Source organism: Zootoca vivipara, chromosome 2 (assembly GCF_965207765.1).
Source record: "Zootoca vivipara chromosome 2, rZooViv2.hap1.1, whole genome shotgun sequence".
NCBI lineage: Eukaryota > Metazoa > Chordata > Lepidosauria > Squamata > Lacertidae > Zootoca > Zootoca vivipara.
In genome coordinates, this window is record NC_142584.1 from 109967295 (window position 1) to 109986708 (window position 19414).

The 19414-nt window shown below is 47.7% G+C and overlaps 1 protein-coding gene and 1 long non-coding RNA gene across 3 annotated transcripts; one reads left to right on the plus strand and one right to left on the minus strand.

Moving 5' to 3' along the window:
- Positions 1–224: 224 nt before the first annotated feature.
- AIF1 (allograft inflammatory factor 1) lies at positions 225–18359 on the plus strand. Of its 2 annotated transcripts, none has more exons than XM_035107172.3 (6): positions 225–380; positions 9702–9763; positions 12195–12261; positions 15377–15418; positions 16240–16402; positions 18025–18359. In XM_035107172.3, the coding sequence occupies exons 1-6, from the start codon at positions 251–253 to the stop codon at positions 18110–18112; spliced, it is 552 nt and encodes a 183-aa protein (XP_034963063.3). In that variant the 5' UTR covers positions 225–250; the 3' UTR covers positions 18113–18359. The 2 variants fall into 2 exon arrangements, with proteins under 2 accessions (XP_034963063.3, XP_088519780.1); XM_088663654.1 differs by lacking the exon at positions 225–380 and adding an exon at positions 7871–7917.
- LOC118081048 (uncharacterized) lies at positions 2138–19365 on the minus strand. Its single transcript, XR_015948514.1, has 4 exons — positions 19004–19365; positions 16687–16893; positions 3350–3518; positions 2138–3146 (listed from the first exon to the last, which is right to left on the minus strand). It is a non-coding gene; the product is annotated as an uncharacterized LOC118081048 (long non-coding RNA).
- Between the last annotated feature and the right edge of the window lie 49 nt (positions 19366–19414).

Genomic DNA, 19414 nt, shown 5'->3' on the forward strand with positions numbered 1-19414 from the left:
GCGCTCGAGGACCAACCCCCACCCAGACTGTGTTGTTGGCCCCCAACTTCCTTTTGCTGAAGGGCAGCCTGCAACTTCCTCTCTCTCTCTCTCTCTCTCTCTCTCTCTCTCTCTCTCTCTCTCTCTCTCTCTCTCTCTCTCTCTCTCCTCCTTCTCCACATGGTCTGTGCGAGTGTCAATGAGCTGTGTGGTTTCTCAGAGCAAAAAAGGAAGTTGCCTCCCCATATATATTATAGCCCGAAATATCTACATGCACGCAGAGAGAGAGCAGGAGGGAGCAGGTGACGAGGAGAGACATCAGTTCAGCAGGCCTAACCAGAGAAGAAGCCAAGGGGAACCCTCCGAGGAAAAGGCAAAGAGGAGACCCATGGACCCCCAAGGTATCGGCTGCTGAGAAAACCATCTTAGTCCGGAAAGGGAGGCGGGAAAGAAATTGTAACTGTCCAGGGTGCAGGAGGATGGGGGCTTGTGGTGAAGACTAGTATAGAAAGAGAGAGGTTTGGATGCAGGAAATGTTAGCGACTAATAATAATAATTATTATTTATTTATTTATTTATTTATTTATTTATTTAAAGCCCACCCATCTGGCTGGGTTTCCCCAGCCACTCTGGGCAGCTTCCAACAGAAGAATAAAATAATCGATTAAAGATTAAAAGCCTCCCTAAACAGGGCTGCCGTCAGATGTCTTCTGGTTCATGGGCATACCCAGCGCGGGGCGGGGGGCAGCTGCCCCCCCCACTTAGAAGCAGGGCCGGCGCAGCTGTGGGCGAGAGCAGCGCTGCCAGCAGGGCTGGTGGCTGGAGGCGGAGCACAGCCCGGAAGAGTGCGAGTTCGGTGTTCCCGCCCACCACGCCGCGCCCTCCCTCCAGCTCCCTGTTGAGCCCTCCAGCAAGGCCAAGCGCAGCGGGAAACCAGAGAGCGCGACGGGAAGCTGGAGGGCGCGCTCTGCCAGGGTCCTGGTCATAGTGCACCGGGGGCAGCCCGGCAGGCCAGAGCGAGCGCCCTGGCTGTGTGCTGTCAGCGGAACCCCGGCACCTCCAAGTGCAAAAAGCTTTGCGGCGCCTAGGTGAGACCGGAGTCAGTTTCACCTAGGCATCGTAGTCCTGCCCACATTCCCACTTTGTGGCCCCTCCCCTCCCGTGCCTTGGCCGTCCCCTTCCCCCCCCCAGTTTTGATCCTGGGTACGCCCCTGGCCTGGTTCCCTGCAACTTGGCTTCTCGCAACAAGGGAACTGCCACAAGGCCCTCGGCACTGGACCTCAGTGTCTGGGCAGAACGATGGGGGTGGAGACGCTCCTTCAGGTATACTGGGCCGAGGCCAGTTAGGGCTTTAAAGGTCAACACCAACACTTTAAATTGTGCTCGGAAACGTAAAGCAGAGAGGACCATATAACCAGCAGAGGCACCCAAGGCAGGGCAAGAGAGAATCTGGAAATACGTCGGGAAGAAGGAGCGGGGCAGCAGCCTGCGAAGGAGATCGCGGCTCAGGGAGCCAGGCTGGGTTGGCAACAAACAGATAAGAAGGAAACAAAAAGCAGCTTGGCTTTTTGGGAGCCGTGATAGCAGCTTAGTGTACGATGGGCGAGTCCCATCATCAGTCCAGCCAAGCCTTCAGCTGCATTATACCTTTAAAGCACATTCCCACCCCTCCCAAAGAATCCTGGGAACTATTGTTGACCCTTCACGGAGCTACAGTTCCCAGGATCCTTTGGAGGGGGGTGGGAATGTGCTTTAGACGCATGGTGTGTAAACAGCCTTCATCAACCTGGTGCCCTCCAGACGACTCACATCGTCATATAATACGACTCACATCGCCCCTGGACCATTGGCTAAGCTGGCTGAGGCTGATGGGAGTTGTAGTCCAAAACATCATGAGGGCGCCAGGTTGGCAAAGGCCGGCTTACCCTATCACGCTGGGAAACAATGGGAGACAGACCAACACCACCTGCGTCCTCACAGAGTTGTGGTGAAAATAAAACTGGGAGAGGTGAGAGAACTGGGTACATCCTTGGAGGAATATAAATACCTTTTGGGCTAACAAAACTCAGGCCGCCATTGCTGCATACAAAAATAGGTTTTTCTGGAACCTGGGAGCCTCTGTCTGAACGAATCCTAGCAAAAATGCCTCCAGTCTTTTGGGGGAAGGTGTTTTAAACATTTCTTTATCTCATTATAAATCATTTCCCAATATTCTTTAACCTTTTTACATGCCCACCACATATGGAAAAAAACTCCCCTCCATTTCTTTACATTTCCAACACAAATCTGATTCTACTTTATATTTCTTAGCCAGTCTGCTCAGGGTTAAATACCATCTATAAATCATTTTCACGTAATTCTCTTTCAGCGTGTAGCATTGAGTAAATTTCAAATCATTCTTCCAAAGTTTCTCCCAAAGGTTTAGATCTATATTATGCCCTATGTCCATTGCCCTGTGTATTATTGAAGCTTTTACCAGCTTGTCCTTGTACATTCCAATAACAATATATACATTTTAGACAATATAGTTTATCCTTACTCTGTAATAAATCTCTTTCAAATTTGGTCTGGAAACCCATTTTTCCTATCATGTAATTGGTGATACTGTAACAGGTTTGTGACTTGGCTCCTTAAATCTTCCACTGGTTTCAATCTGGATTCACTCCCTGAAAGACAGTCGAGGATTATTTTCAACAGTTGTTCGCACTTTCTTTTTCCTTGGCACTAGACAAAATTGTTGTTGTTGTTGTTTTAGTCGTTTAGTCGTGTCCGAATCTTCGTGACTCCATGGACCATAGCACGCCAGGCACTCCTGTCTTGCACTGCCTTCTGCAATTTGCTCAGACTCATGTTCATAGCTTCGATAACACTGTCCAACCATCTCGTCCTCTGTCGTCCCCTTCTCCTTGTGCCCTCCATCTTTCCCAACATCAGGGTCTTTTCCAGGGAGTCTTCTCTTCTCACGAGGTGGCCAAAGTATTGGAGCCTCAGCTTCAGGATCTGTCCTTCCAGTGAGCACTCAGGGCTAATTTCCTTCAGAATGGATAGGTTTGATCTTCTTGCAGTCCATGGGACTCTCAAGAGTCTCCTCCAGCACCATAATTCAAAAGCATCCATTCTTCGGCGATCAGCCTTCTTTATGGTCCAGCTCTCACTTCCATACATCACTACTGGGAAAACCATAGCTTTAGACAAGATAGTCACAATCAAATCTCCAGTATTTAATTTTTCAAAGGGCAAATGCAGTTGAGGTGGGAACCTAATCGGGTCCTAGCAACTGGGGGTGGTGGTTGGCTTAAACCCTTCCCACATGCCATTTTCCTGCTCTGAATTCTCCCCCTCCCTACTATGTTTCAAGTCGGAAACTTACGTTGCTGTGCAGAGGGGAAGTCTTCCCCCGGTCGTCCCATTGCCTCATTTGTTTCCCTACTCGGAACTCCAACGCACTGAAGCTGTCACTTGTGGGTGTGTTGTCATCTGCGCATGCGCAAGGGCTGCCCGAACTGCACACACCTCTGCTCATCCACAGCTTCTACTTTCTAATTGGAAGGAAGCGGGTTATGAGGATTGGTGCAATCTCTGCTCCATCACCCATGACAGATGGCCATCCAACCTCTGCATAAAAACCTCCAAGGAAGGAGAGTCCACAACTTCCCGAGGGAGACCGTTCCACTGTTACATGCACACAGCCCTCTGCTGAGAAAAGAGCAGCCAGTGCAAACAATTCAGATTTTTAAAAATAATAATAATTTTATATCCTGCCCATCTGGCTGGGTTTTCCCAGCCACTCTGGGCGGCATCCAACAGAACATTAAAATATAATAATCTATTAAACATTAAAAGCCTCCCTAAACAGGGCTGCCTTCAGATGTCCTCTAAAAGTCTCTTTGACATCTGGTGGGAGGGCGTTCCACAGGGCGGGTGCCACTACTGAGAAGGCCCTCTGCCTGCTTCCCTGCAACTTGGCTTCTCGCAGCGAGGGAACCGCCAGAAGTCCCTTGGCGCTGGACCTCAGGGTCCAGGCAGAACGATGGGGGTGGAGACGCTCCTTCAGGTATACTGGATCTATACTAAAAAAAAAAGTGTGGCTGGATTAAACCTCCTCTCCTCAGCACCACAACTCCAATCCGCATTGTGGGACCTGCGTCTCCTTCCGCTCATATGTATAAATATATGGCATCCAACCAAGGAGCTGCAAGTGGGCAATGGCCAGTTTCCAAGCTTCAGAAGAACCAGCAAACTCGGCACCTGTTTTCCTGTTGCCAATGAAACCCCAGGATTCTGACCTGTCCCTTCACTGTAACTCATGACACATTCACGCCATACTTATAAGGCCTCACTGCAAAGAATCCTGGAAATTGTAGTTCATTAAGGGTCCTGGAGTTTGTAACTCCATGAGGCCTAGACTATGATTCCCAGGATTCCTTGTGAGGAGAGCTACTGTATAACTGCTAAGGTAAAGGTAAAGGGACCCCTGACCATTAGGTCCAGTCGTGACCGACTCTGGGGTTGCATGCTCATCTCGCGTTATTGGCCGAGGAAGCCGGCGTACATCTTCCAGGTCATGTGGCCAGCATGACAAAGCCGCTTCTGGCGAACCAGAGCAGCACACGGAAACACCGTTTACCTTCCCGCTGTAGCTGTACCTATTTATCTGCTTGCACTTTGACGTGCTTTCGAACTGCTAGGTTGGCAGGAGCTGGGACCGAGCAACGGGAGCTCACCCCGTCACAGGGATTCGAACTGCCGACCTTCTGATCAGCAAGCCCTAGGCTCTGTGGTTTAACCCACAGCGCCACCTGTGTCCCATATAACTGCTAAAGAGGTATAAAAAAATGCTTTAGATGTCTGGTGCAGGTGTGACTAAAGAAAATACTGTGGGAGACGATATAAGAAAAAAAACTGCTCCTTTTCCCTTATGGGGTAACCAAGAGCCCATACAGAGTCCTTTTGTAGGTTCTCTATCGGTAGGAGAAAATAACAGAGGCCATCCAGAGAATATGGAGAAGCAAAGCAGATAGTAAGCCTGATCTTTATTAACTGTTGCAACAGGGTGCTCCCCTCTCATGCAGGAGAAAAGAGGAGGACCCAGAACAAAGGTGTGCCCTTCCTTATATAGACATTTTAAATTGCCCGCCCTGGAGTCCAAGTCCACCCCCTGAAACATCATACATACATCACAGAAGGGGTGTAGCCCGACACACACACCAACACACACACACACCGACGCACACACACACACACCCCTATACATAATACCAATATCACAGAAAAGGTGGTCTACAACAGAAATCTGAGTGAGTTGTTTATCTCCTGTCCGGCAAGTTACAGTCATACCTCAGTTTAAGTACGCTTCAGTTTGAGTACTTTCAGTTTAAGTACTCCGCGGACCCGTCTGGAACGGATTAATCCACCTTCCATTACTTTCAATGGGAAAGTTTGCTTCAGGTTAAGTACGCTTCAGGTTAAGTACGGATTTCCAGAATCAATTGCACTCATACTGCGGTTTAAGTATGCTTCAGGTTGAGTACTCCACGGACCGTCTGGAACGGATTAATCCACTTTCCATTACTTTCAATGGGAAAGTTTGCTTCAGGTTAAGTACGCTTCAGGTTAAGTACAGACTTCCGGAACCAATCGTGTACTTAAACCGAGGTACCACTGTACCTGTTTGCATTATCTGGGTTTTGGCTTTAGTTATTAGAACTACAGTGGAACCTCAGGTTGCGGACCTGATCCATTCCGGGGTACCATTCGCACACCGAAAAGTCCGCAACCTGAGCGGCACTTTTACACATGCGCGAAAGCGTGATAGAGCGCTTCTGCGCATGCACGCACGGTGAAACCCGGAAGTAAACACTTCCGGGTCTGCCGCATTCATAACCTGGAAAAACGCAACCCACAGCAGACGCAACATGAGGTATGACTGTACTTAATTCCCGAATCTAGGTCACAGGTCACAAGCTCACACCCTGTTCATATCTTGAATGTGCCCTTAAGACAGGATTTGTGAGGAAAGATACAATGGGGAGGTTTCCCGCTTTGACCTTGCAGAGAAATATTTGAGGTCAGTTTGTTCAGGACCTAATCTGTGGGGTTTCAGACATGTGGTTTATATATACTCTACAGTTATGAACATTTAATATTTTATATATGACCTTAACCCCTTCATGGATCTATGCCTTGTCGTGGCGAAGGGGCTTGAATAACTCAGAGAAGCTATGAGCTATGCCATGTAGGGCCACCCAAGATGGACAGGTCATAGTGGAGAGTTTTGACTAAACGTGATCCACCTGGAGAAGGAACTGGCAAGCCACTCCAGTATCCCTGCCAAGAAAACTCCGTATAGTCCGTATAGTTAAAGCTATGGTTTTCCCAGTAGTGATGTATGGAAGTGAGAGCTGGACCATAAAGAAGGCTGATCCCCGAAGAATTGATGCTTTTGAATTATGGTGTTGGAGGAGACTCTTGAGAGTCCCATGGGCTGCAAGAAGATCAAACCTATCCATTCTTAGGGAAATCAGCCCTGAGTGCTCACTGGAAGGACAGATCGTGAGGCTGAGGCTCCAATACTTTGGCCACCTCATGAGAAGAGAGGACTCCCTGGAAAAGACCCTGATGTTAGGAAAGATTGAGGGCACAAGGAGAAGGGGACGACAGAGGACGAGATGGTTGGACAGTGTTCTCGAAGCTACGAACATGAGTTTGACCAAACTGCGGGAGGCAGTGCAAGACAGGAGTGCCTGGCGTGCTCTGGTTCATGGGGTCACGAAGAGTCAGACACGACTAAACGACTAAACAACAACAACATATGACCTTAAAATTCTTATAACAGAGGGAAGTTCCATTTAGTGTAATTTTTCCCCTTTCTCTTTCTCCCATCCCGAAGCATTTTCTCCAGCATGGCCAACAGTTGGGGGTGATGGGATTTGGAGTCCTCATGTGGGCTATCCCTACCTTAGATTGTACCCTAAACCGGTGCTCCCATCCCCCAGCTTTGTAAATGCCCCCCCTCACTTTCCCCACCACAGCTGTGATGCCTCTATTTGGTAACTGCTGCTGCTGTTTACTCATCCCATTTCCCCTTTGCAATTGGGGGAAGGCAGGGAACAAAAAACCGAGTCAGGAAATTTGGCCTAGTTCCTCTTTGGTTAGCCAAACGACACTGCGAACCAAAAGCAAAGCAGTCGGCAGAAATTGAAACACATAACCGCCAACACACATGCAAGTCAGGAAGTTGTGTCTGAAAGAGGAAATGGCAGAAACTGGGAGACTCCAGAGGGGTTCAACAGCCATAGCGAGATTGGTCCTCTTCTAGATGTCCACTGAAAACTTTTCTGTTTCAGAAGATCTATCCAGATGCCTGATTTTGTTGCATCTGTTCATAAATTTGCTTCAGATGCTTTATTGTTTCTAGATCTTCTTAACAGTTTTCAAATGTTTGAGATATTGTGGCATGTACCCCAATCTCCAAGCGGCGAGAGACTCCAGGGGTGGCTGTGCTTACCCTGTGTTCAATTTCCTTGGTAAAGGTAAAGGGGACCCCTGACCATTAGGTCCAGTCGTGACCGACTCTGGGGTTGCGGCGCTCAACTCGCATTATTGGCCGAGGGAGCCGGCGTACAGCTTCCAGGTCAGGGGTTCCCAAACTTACCCGACTTCGGGCCGGATGCCCGCCGCGCCGATTGCGTGGTGGGCCAGAGGGTGGGGGAGTGTGCGCGGGGCCCGGGGGCGCGGGAGCAAGCGGCTGTGTGCGCCCATGCGCAAACACTATTTCTGTCAGACTCCCAACCTGGAAAGCGGCGGAAATAGCTTGTGTGCATGTGCAGAAGCCTCCTCCGACCCGGAAGTACACCGGAAATGACGCTTGCGCGTGTACACAAGCTATTTCCGTCGCTTTTCCGGGTCGGAAGTCAGAAGTCGCACTGCACCGTGCCGGTAAGAGCGGGTGGCGGCAGCGGGCAGCAGGGGGGCCCCGGGGGCCGCATAAAAGCGCCTTGGCCGTAGTCTGGGGACCCCTGTTCCAGGTCATGTGGCCAGCATGACAAATCCGCTTCTGGTGAACCAGAACAGCACACGGAAACGCCGTTTACCTTCCCGCCGGAGCAGTACCTATTTATCTACTTGCACTTTGACATGCTTTCGAACTGCTAGGTTGGCAGGAGCAGGGAGCTCACCCCGTCGTGGGGATTCGAACCGCCAACCTTCTGATAGGCTCTGCGGTTTAACCCTAGGCTCTGTGGTTTAACCCACAGCGCCACCTGCGTCCCCTTGGAATGAAGGTCAATGGAGAGTGTAGCGTCTTCTGGGTTTATGGTTTCATTTACATCCTCAGCATAGGATGGAAAGGCTCACGGCATGACTACGCCAACAGTTCCTGCTGCCCCATTAGGTTCGAAGAGAGACCCACCACCACCAAGCCTTTGGGTCCAGTACAGAGCAAGACAAGCCTCTCTGTCTCCAGCTTCCAGCATCAGCCAATAGTCACATACAGTGTCTCTCCCCTGCCCAGCCTATTCTCCTCCATCCTAGGATAATGTAGCACCCAGTCAGGTGGAGATAGGAAAAGACACCGCCCACATTTGCCTCTATGGCAGGCATCCCCAAACATCAGCCCTCCAGAAGTTTTGGACTACAATTCCCATCATCCCTGACCACTGGTCCTGTTAGCTAGAGATCATGGGAGTTGTAGGCCAAAACATCTGGAGGGCCGCAGTCTGGGGATGCCTGCTCTATGGCAACAGAGACATGGAAATGGCAGTGAGGCCATTGTCTTACAGACACTCTTCTGACTGGTTCAGCAGCTAATTAGTAATAATAATAATAATAATAATAATAATAATAATAATAATAATAATAATAGATTCTAAACCAGGCATCCCCAAACTTCGGCCCTCCAGATGTTTTGGCCTACAACTCCCATGATCCCTAGCTAACAGAACCAGTGGTCAGGGAAGATGGGAATTGTAGTCCAAAACATCTGGAGGGCCGAAGTTTGGGGGTGCCTGTTCTAAACCTCACCAGATACAGAATCACAGACCTGAAAGGGACCCCCAGATACCCTCCACACTGCCACCCCCCACCAACCCCATCCCTACAACAATATGTTTCTATGATTATATTTCATTTCTTACCACAGAAGTGTTTGGCTCCCTGGACCCCTTGGGGAGGAAGGGTGGGATGGACGTTTGATTAAAAATATATATTGGGGCAAACTCAGGGAGATCATAGAATCTTAGAGTTGGAAGGGACCCAAGGGTCCTCTAGTCCATCCCCCTGCAATGCAGGAATCTCAGCTAAAGCATCCATGACAGATGGCCATCCAACCTCTGCTTAAAAACCTCCAAGGAAGGAGAACCTCCATAGCTGCCAAGTTATCCCTTTTTTTAAGGGATTTTCCCTTATGCTGAATAGGCTTCCTCGCGAGAAAAGGGAAAACTTGGCAGCTATGACGAGAGCCTACCCGCTCTTGTGGGAGTCCACTCCTGACAACTGCAAAGTTGTTGAGGAAAGCACCAAAATTGTTGAGCTTTGGGGGCGGAAACCTCCCCCAAGAATAGTTATTTTAAGTTTCATGGGCTGTTTCTGCTGCTTTTTTCCATCGTGTTGCCATACATCCAGGTTATCTCTGACATTTTGCCGATTCTGAAAAAAAATTCCCCGAGCACCATTTTTACGCCTGAAAACCGGGACATGAATTAACCCTTTTCTCCACCTCCTAGGAGGAAAAGCGTTTGCAATGTTAAAAGCCCAGCAGGAGGAATTCCTGGACTCCCTCAACAAGGTAAGGCGGTTTCTTAGCATTATGGGTGAGGGTAGCTGTACCAGAGAGGAGGCTGGAACCAATCTGAAAGCTGTTTCGCCGCACACAGCCGTTCATGTGCCTTATCTTCTCCAACAGGGGTGGGGGGTGTTTAAAGCCAGGGGGACACATTCCCTTCTGAACAAACTTCTGCAGGGCCGCATGCCAGTGGTGGCTGGGGCCAGAGGCAAAAGTGGGTGGAGCAACCAATGTCATTGTTAAAGTAAAGGTAAAGGGACCCCTGACCATTAGGTCCAGTCGCAGACGACTCTGGGGTTGTGGCGCTCATCTCGCTTTACTGGCCGAGGGAGCTGGCGTTTGTCTGCAGACAGCTTCCGGGTCATGTGGCCAGCATGACTAAGCTGCTTCTGGTGAACCAGAGCAGCGCATGGAAATGCCGTTTACCTTCCCGCCGGAGCGGTACCTATTTATCTACTTGCACTTTGACATGCTTTCAAACTGCTAGGTTGGCAGGAGCAGGGACCGAGCAACGGGAGCTCACCCTGTCGTTGGGATTCGAACCGCCGACCTTCTGATCAGCAAGCCCTAGGCTCTGTGGTTTAACCCACAGCGCCACCCGCGTCCCAATGTCATTGTTACCTATATATAATTTCTCCCATCCAGGCAAACAGACAGACATTATCAGAGTCCAAGGATGCATTCCAGCCAAACCACACACAAAAACCCCTCAATGAGGGTGCAAGGCAGAGTCAGCAAAGGGGATTGGACTAGGAGAGGGGGTGTGACTTGAGAGTGGGTGTGGTGTGGGGAGAATCCTGGAGCCCAGATGAAGAGGCTTGGAGGGTTGCGTTCAGGGCCCAGGGCTGAGATTCCCCACCCCAGAGTCAAGCTCTTTGACAAATGGTTCCATAGCTTTGTAGAAGACGGCGACTATGGATAGCACTGACTGGCTAGCACATGTGACGTCACCGTAATTTGCACGTGGACCCGCAGGGTCCAGTTGCCAGAGCAGTGTTACAGCTGCTTTAAAAAAATGTTTTTGCTTCCCCATCCTCTCAAATAAATTAAAAGGATGTAAGCAAGGCATGCAGGGGGTCATTAAAGTTGAGGGGAAGGCACAGCTGAGTGGCAGAATACATGCTTCGCTCGGGAAAGGTGTGTGGTTCTAGGCCTGGCATATCAGGTGGGACTGAGAAAGATCCCCCTCCAATGCCCTAGAGAGCCACTGTTGCCAGTCAGTGCAAGCAATGCTAAGCTAGGTGGACACAACGCTCTGACTTGACAGAAGGCGGGTTTCCTGTTAAATTATCTGAAATAAACAGCCATCTGAAACATGAAGGGAGGAGCGAGGCTGACTGACGGGTCAACTTTACAGCATGTATGCCTAGTGTGCAAAACTAAATCCAGGAGGAAGCTGAGCTCTTACACTGCGGTAAAGTCTTAAATAAGTCAGTCGTCCAGGTGGAAGGGTCAGTTGCAAGCCTGGCATCCAGAAATTTCCGCATGGTCACAAACTGGACCCGACCCGAGCCAGTTGCAAAAACGCGCCTGGGGAATTTCTAACATTGCCAACAACATCTGGGGACAAAGGGTGGTCTGCACTGACTGGCAGCAGCTCTCTAAGGTTCATCCCCCACACTAAGATGGCTTGTTGTCTCCTGCTCTCTTGAGGGGGTGACTTCCTTTTTCCCTGGCAGCTGGTGTGCATTGTGACATTACCTACTTTAGTCACTAGGTGGCACTGGGAGCGGGTGGCGCTGTGATCTGAACTACTGGGCCTCTTGGGAAGGTCGGCAGTTCGATTCCCCACAACGGAGTGAGCTCCCGTTGCTCGGTCCCAGCTCCTGCCAACCTAGCAGTTTGAAAGCACGCCAGTGCAAGTAGATAAACAGGTACCGATGCTGCAGGAAGGTAAATGGTGTTTCAGAGGCAGATTAGTCCTGCTGGCCACATGACCCAGAAAGCTGTCTGTGGACAAACGCCGGCTCCCTCGGCCAGAAAAGCGAGATGAGAGCCTCAACCCCATAGTCGCCTTTGACTGGACTTAACTGTCCAGGGGTCCTTTACATAGCTGCCAAGTCTCCCGTTTTTCGTGGGAAACCCCCGGATTTAAACCCGTTTCCCACTGTTATCTCGAATAGATTAAAATCCCATAAATCCCCCGGATTTCCTACCTGCCAGGGAGGCTCCTTCTGCGCATGTCTGGATATGCGCAGAACTGATTTCGGGTGCCGCTCTGCCCATGTCTGGGCACCGGAAATCGGGCATAGTGGCACTGGAAGTTGCTTCTACACATGTCCAGACATGCGTAGAAGCGACTTCCGGTGCCGCATCGCTGCTGATCCCAGATTTTTTCCTACCGGGAGTTAGAGGGTATGGTCCTTTACCTTTTAAAAAATCTTACTGGATCTGTTCCTACCCTAATCAATATTTCCCCCTTGCCTTTCTACAGGAATTTATGGATGACCCCAAATACAGCACTGACGAAGACCTACCTGACAAATTAGCAATATTTAAGAGTGAGTGCCATCCATCGAGGACTTGATGTTACAGGAGGCGGTGTGGGGTGGGGAGGAATAAGCCCCATTTTGTTGCAGAAATGGATAATGAAAAAATACTTTTGAGCTACGTCTAATTCTAGCCCTGTACAGAGGAGACTCCCTGCAGGACAGGGGGTTGGACTAGATGACCACCGGGGTATCCTGCAAGGCTATAATTTTATGTTAATAGACGTGACTAATTTAGGTCTGTTAATATTAATGGGCCTATTCCGAACATGGACCCAACCAATATTCCTTTCTATGACAACGTGGTGCTTATTCCGAAGTAAATACGGGGCAACATAAACGAACTAGTCCAAACACCTGCAATGCATGGTTTTCATGGTAGCAGAATGATTTAAGCAAGGTTTTTTCCCTCCCCACCCCCCCACCCCAAAATGCAAAACCGCACAATGGCCATTGGGTTTCTTTTTTCCTCCTCCTGCATATTATAACACCCAACGTCTCACAACAAATGTAACTGATCTGCAGAAAACACAACCTGAAGAGAGAGACGACACACATACTTTTGTGAACCAAGAAATTTTTTAATAAGGATGCAAAATCTGGGTGTCAAACTGGTTTTGCTTGTTCGTTTCATAACCGCGTGCTTGCCCAGCCAGCTGCCCAAACTAAGAAATATTTTTTAAAGAAAATTAAAAAAAGGAATGCAGACCCCAGGCCTGTTTGCCGATTCCCAAGCCCCCATCACCTAGCACTCTCAGAGGAGTCAGTTGGGGGTGCTTTGGACGGGGGAGGGGGCTAAACTTTGGCAATAGCTGCATCACTGTAGCCAGAGGAGAAATTAATGTCTCAATCATATGAACTGTTCAGCGCCTTGTAAGGCAGTGTTGAGCTTTCCTTCCCTGGAGGCAGTTGGGGCTGGTCCATTTTAGACTTCCTTCTTCCATTTCAGTCAAACCTCGGTTCTCAAACGGTTCTGTCGCTGAGCATTTCGGCTCCCGAACGCCGAAAACCCGGAAGTGTGTGTTCCGGTTTTCGGATGTTTTTCAGAACGGCTTCCAAAGCGTGTAGAAATATACTCGTAGTCGAGAGTGAATTTCATGCTCCTTATTCAGCTCGTAGTCATCAAGGAGAAGAAAATAAGAATGGCTCTTTTCCCCAAACCATCTGCTTATATACATTATTTACACAATGGGCCTTGCGTGATTGGCTACTACAGGGCTACACCTGTGGGCCAATCAGGTTGTGGATTGACTTCTGCCTGCAGCCTGATTGGCTGCTCCCGCAGGCCAATCACATTGCTGATTCACTTCCACCTGGAGTTGGATTGGGTGGCTCCTGCGGACCAATCAGACTGCTGATTCTGGATCCTATTGTTCTAGGATTCAGCTCAGTACATAACACGTGTTCCTCTTTCCCCCACACTGAAATTGCCGACAGCCCTTTGATTTTCGGTTTTCGAACATTTCGGAAGTCAAACGGTCTTCTGGAACAGATTATGTTCGAAAACTGAGGTTCCACTGTATGTACTTTACATCTGCACCGTACATGTAAAGCAATGTCACATCGCTTTAAAAATTCATGGCTTCCCCCAAAGAATTCTGGGAAAGGTAGTTTGCTAAAGGTGCCATGAATTGTTTGGGAACTGCGCGCTATTCCACACAGAGATACAATTCCCAGAGTTCCCTGGGAAGTGGGATTGGTTGATAAGCCACTCTGGAAAATGTAGTTCTGTGTTTAGGGAAACTTTCACAAAAACTGATTATTAAATATACCTATAACAGAATAATCAAAAATTTAAAGTGAACCATCACAATATACATAGTTGATAAACAATAGCATCCATCAATGACTATGCAAGGGCGTGGGGGGGGGGTTAAGATCAGTAGCCTAATAAATTAGATGTGATAAGGAAGGTAAGGGAACAGTTGAACATTGTTAAAGTAGCACAGCGTTTCTTAACCGCTGTTCCCGCGGCACACTAGTGTGCCGCGAGACGCTGGCTGGTGTGTGTGCCGCGACGTGCGGCGACGAGAAGGGCGATTTGCATTGTCACGTGCCTGGCGGCCGCCAATATACATCACTAACCCGCCGGAAAGCAATATTTCTCCTCCTCTTTCCCAAAGCTCAGTGCAAACGAGCCTGGCGGCCGCCAATTCACTACACTGACCCGCCGGAAAGCAATATTTGGCAAGTGTTTCTTACAGTCATAATTATAATATAGGGCGGCACAGAGTTAATTTTTTAAACTTTTTTAATGGTGGTGTGCCTCGTGATTTTTTTCACGGAACAAGTGTGCCATGGCCCAAAAAAGGTTGAGAAACACTGAAGTAGCAGCAATGCAAGGAAGGAGAGAGGCTTATGGAAGTGGAAGCTGGTAATTCATTCCTGCATATTACAAGCTTTGGGAATTTCAGGGCAGGGAATTAATTATATGTAGTTATGAAGGAATGAAATCAACACATTTAAAGAAAAGTAGAAAGCTTTAAACAAAAAGAAGCACAAGTCTGACACCAGACAAAGTATCTGCACCCTTCATTAATTGCTATTATTAATTATTATTATTATTTTACCTTCACACTAAGGTCCAAGGGCAGGTTCCAACATTAAAACACAATATTGAAAAGCAAGTTTAAAACAACTTGCAACTTTATTAAGTCCTGCTTACATTTATACCTATTAATATTTTTTCTGGTTCTCTAATAGTAAAATGGTTTGATTTTATATAAGTTGTGAAATCAATTGTTGGTATATTTTAAAAAAAGAGATTTTTAATACGTAGCTTGTGTATCAATTGTATGAAATAAAATTTATCTTTTTAAAGAGAAAGAAAAGAATGAGGCAGGCCTGTTGAGCATACCGGTATATCTAGTAACCGCTTTTGGAGAGCTAAGACTAGAACCTCCATATTTAGTCGCAGTATACCTTGTAGTACTAGATGCTGGGAACCGGCCATGAAGACAGAGTCCTTTCATTGCACCCTGTTTGTGACCTTCATAGGGGTACGTAGCTGGCCATAGTTGGAGAGGGGGTTATTTTGGACTAGAAAGACTTTGCGTCCAATTTAGCAAGGCGGCTATTGAGCACTTACGTTAACCTGTTCGTTTTGTCTTTTCTTTCCCCCACCCAGAGAAATACATGGACTTTGATCTCAATGCACAAGGAGATATAGGTGGGTGAATTGTGTTCATAGCATGGCTTCGTAGTTGCGTATGCACAAATTTCTGCACCATTAATTTTCTTTATCTGCAGCATTTTTAATGTTTTAATGTATTTTTAATCTTTTCTTGGAAGAAACCCAGCCAGGTGGACAGGGTAATAATAATAATAATAATAATAATAAAATAATCTATTAAACATTAAAAGCTTCCCTAAACAGGGCTTCCTTCAGATGTCTTCTAAAAGTCTGGTAGTTGTTTTTCTCTTTGACATCTGGTGGGAGGGCGTTCCACAGGGCAGGTGCCACTACCGAGAAGGCCCTCTGCCTGGTTCACTGTAGCTTGGCTTCTCGTAGTGAAGGAACCACCAGAAGGCCCTCGGCACCGGGCCTCAGTGTCCGGACAGAGCAATGGGGGTGGAGACGCTCCTTCAGGTATACTGGAGCCCTTGAGGCCATTTAGGGCTTTAAAGGTCAGCACCAACACTTTGAATTGTGCTCGGAAACGTACTGGGAACCAATGTAGGTCTTTCAGGACCGGTGTTATGTGGTCTCAGCGGCCGCTCCCAGTCACTAGTCTAGCTGCCGCATTTTGGATTAGTTGCAGTTTCCGGGTCACATAGAGCGCATTGCAGTAATCCAAGCGAGAGATAACTAGAGCATACACCACTCTGGCGAGACAGTCCGCGGGCAGGTAGAGTCTCAGCCTGTGTACCAGACGGAGCGGGTAGAATATTATTATTATTATTATTATTATTATTATTATTATTATTATTATTTTAACGCACTCTATGGCAGTCCGCTTTATACAGGCTTGCTGTCTCCCTTCCCCCAAGATATCATGGCCTTGAAGCGCATGCTAGAAAAACTGGGCGCAGCCAAGACCCACCTGGAGCTAAAGAAGATGATCACTGAGGTGACTGGAGGTATGAGCGAAACCATCTCCTACCGGGACTTTGTCCGTATGATGCTGGGCAAGCGATCAGCTATCCTTAAAATGTAAGTACCATTAACACACAGCCCAGTCTCAAAGATATTGGATTTTTTGCCCACACAAAACTTGGGTTTGATTTCCTTACACCACCACCACCATTATTATTATTATTAAATTTAATTTGTATACCCTCCTGTACCTGCAGGTCTCAGGGCAGTTTGCCACATAAAAATCCTGGCATTGGTAATCTAATTAAGACATGCAGCTTGCTAAAAAAACAACAACCACCCTTTGTCTGAATTTAAGTGATGACTCTGGCCCACTACCGATGTTAATACAACCATCTTACCAGCCTGCTGCTGTATTTTTTGCATCTCGTTCAAGGTTCAACTTCTACCTTCCAATGTTGTTCAGCAGTGGAACTTGCTGCCAAGGAGTGTGGTGGAGTCTCCTTCTTTGGAGGTCTTTAAGCAGAGGCTTGACAGGCATATGTCAATAATGCTTTGATGGTGTGGCAGGGGGTTGGACTGGATGCCCCTTGTGGTCTCTTCCAACTCTATAATAATAATAATAATAATAATAATAATTTATTTATTTATTTATTTATTTATTTATTTATTTATTTATTTATACATACCCTGCCCATCTGGCCGGGTTCTCCCGGCCACTCTGGGCGGCTTCCAACAAAACATTAAAATACAGAAATTCATCAAACATTAAAAGCTTCCCTAAACAGGGCTGCCTTAAGATGCCTTCTAAAGGTCTGGTAATTGTTGTTTTCTTTGACCTCTGGTGGGAGAGCATTCCACAGGGTGGGTGCCACTACCGAGAAGACCCTCTGCCTGGTTCCCTGTAACTTAGCTTCTCGTAGCGAGGGAACCGCCAGAAGGCCCTCGGCACTGGACCTCAGTGTCCGGGCACAACGATGGGGGAGGAGACGCTCCTTCAGGTATACTGGACCGAGGCCGTTTAGGGCTTTAAAGGTCAGCACCAACACTTTGAATTGTGCTCGGAAATGTACTGGGAGCCAATGTAGGTCTTTCAGGACCGGTGTTATGTCTCTCTGGTCCCCAATTTGGCCCAAAGTTAACATAATAAAGCCCAAAGTTAACAGTTGGCTTGAGCCGTTAACTTAAAGGACCTGGCCTGACCACTTTAGCAGTCCTTTTACAGTGGTACCTCTGGATGCGAACAGGATCCGTACCGGAGCCCGTTCGCAACCTGAGCAGTGCGCAACCTGAAGTGCCGAATCTGACATGCTCGCAGCACGATTCAGCGCTTCTGCGCATACGCGTGACATCATTTGGCTCTTCTGCACATGCGCAAATCGCCGAACCCAGAAGTAACCTGTTCTGGTACTTCCAGGTTCGGCGTGTTCGTATCCCGTGATGTGCGTAACCCGCAGCGAACGTAACCAGAGGTATGGCTGTATATGCAGAATCCCATATTAGATATGAAAAGCAGCCTTGTGTGGACCCTGAAGATGCCATGTAGAACAATTTTCCAGCCTCAGATTCTATTATCCTCTGGTGGAGTTCACTTGTGACACCCCCCATTACACAACACACCTGGTGGGGGTTTTGGAGGGGATTATATGGACCAACAGAGCTCGTTTTATTTCATCAAATGGCCACTTGTCTGATTTAAGGAGCATCTCTTGTGAATTCATATTTCCTTATTTCTGCAGAATTCTGATGTATGAAGAAAAAGCCAAAGAGAAGGATGAGAAGCCAGCTGGACCCCCGCCCAAAAAAATAATTGCAGAACTTCCTTAAAAAATACTCCTAACTATATGGTTGGCTCCAGCTTCCAAGCTGTTACTGGAGCTCTTCGTAAACAGGAGAGCCTTTCTTTTGGAACATGTCCTAGAATAAGGGGTTCGTTTGAAATAGTATTTCTGGAGTGCTCCCACGGGAGAACTCTGCCTCATTGCGCAGTGGGGTGGGGGAGAAGGTATTTTCCCTGTAAGGTCGTATTTGTTGTTCTACTTTTTACTCTCTCCATTAAAATATATATATACACACTAAATTCCTCAGTTACGACTGCTGATCGTAATGCCAATTTGCAATGTAGTCTTGTTCATGTTTACTCAGAAGCTTATTCCCACTGTGTGCATAGCACAATTGAGGTTCCTGTGCCACTTTCCCAGGTTTTGTAGGACTTCATTTCCCATCAGGGAGAATGGGAACCGCAACCCAACGACTTCCTGAAGGCCAACAGCTTTCTCACCCTTGGGTATAGCCCTAGGCTGAAAATTGCACCAGCCTTTGCCAACTGGGTGCCCTCCAAATAGACAACTCCTATCCACCCCAGGCATATCTCTGGAAGGATTCTAATAAATAATGGGACTAGTGCACAATTTGATTAAATCCCCCACCTCTCCTCCCCCATCGTGCACCCTGTGCCATCTCCAAAACTGCTCTTGAAAACCCTGGAACATTTTAAAAAATAATAATAATTCTGGCTTCTCAGATCATGCAAATCTTTCACCTTTTTACATATTTTATTTGTTAAACTGATTGGTCACTTGTTTAAAACACCAAGGTATCTCAAAGCAACATACAATATATAACACACACATTCTAGATAGCGTAAAAGAAAAAACTAAGGGGAAATATGAAATATCATCCTAAAAAAACAACAACAACAGGATTAAAACATCTCACCCACTCAAGGAGGCCGCAGATAATTAAGAACCAAAGGCCTGGTGAAAAAAGAAACGTTCTGCGCACTTAAAACTGCACACCCATATTTATTCAACCAGCTCCTAGGCACCATTTAAGATTGCATCCAGAATCACTGCCCCTATAGTCGGTTTGCTTTTGCAACACATTGCTGAAATTCAAACCTCCAATTGCCCTTACAGTATTTAAATAAATACAACCATTTTCTGCTTTGCAAGGAGGGAAAGAGAAGCCAATTCCACAGAACAGCAGCTGCCCCCCTATTGCACGGATTACGCCGAGTCTCCAGCCTCCCTTTGCATCACCTGCCCGTTGAACTCCCTGGAACACCCGCCCGCTTTTCTGTTTTCGAACTCCCTTCCTTCGGGGTTTTGCCCCCTTAGCCCCGCCTCA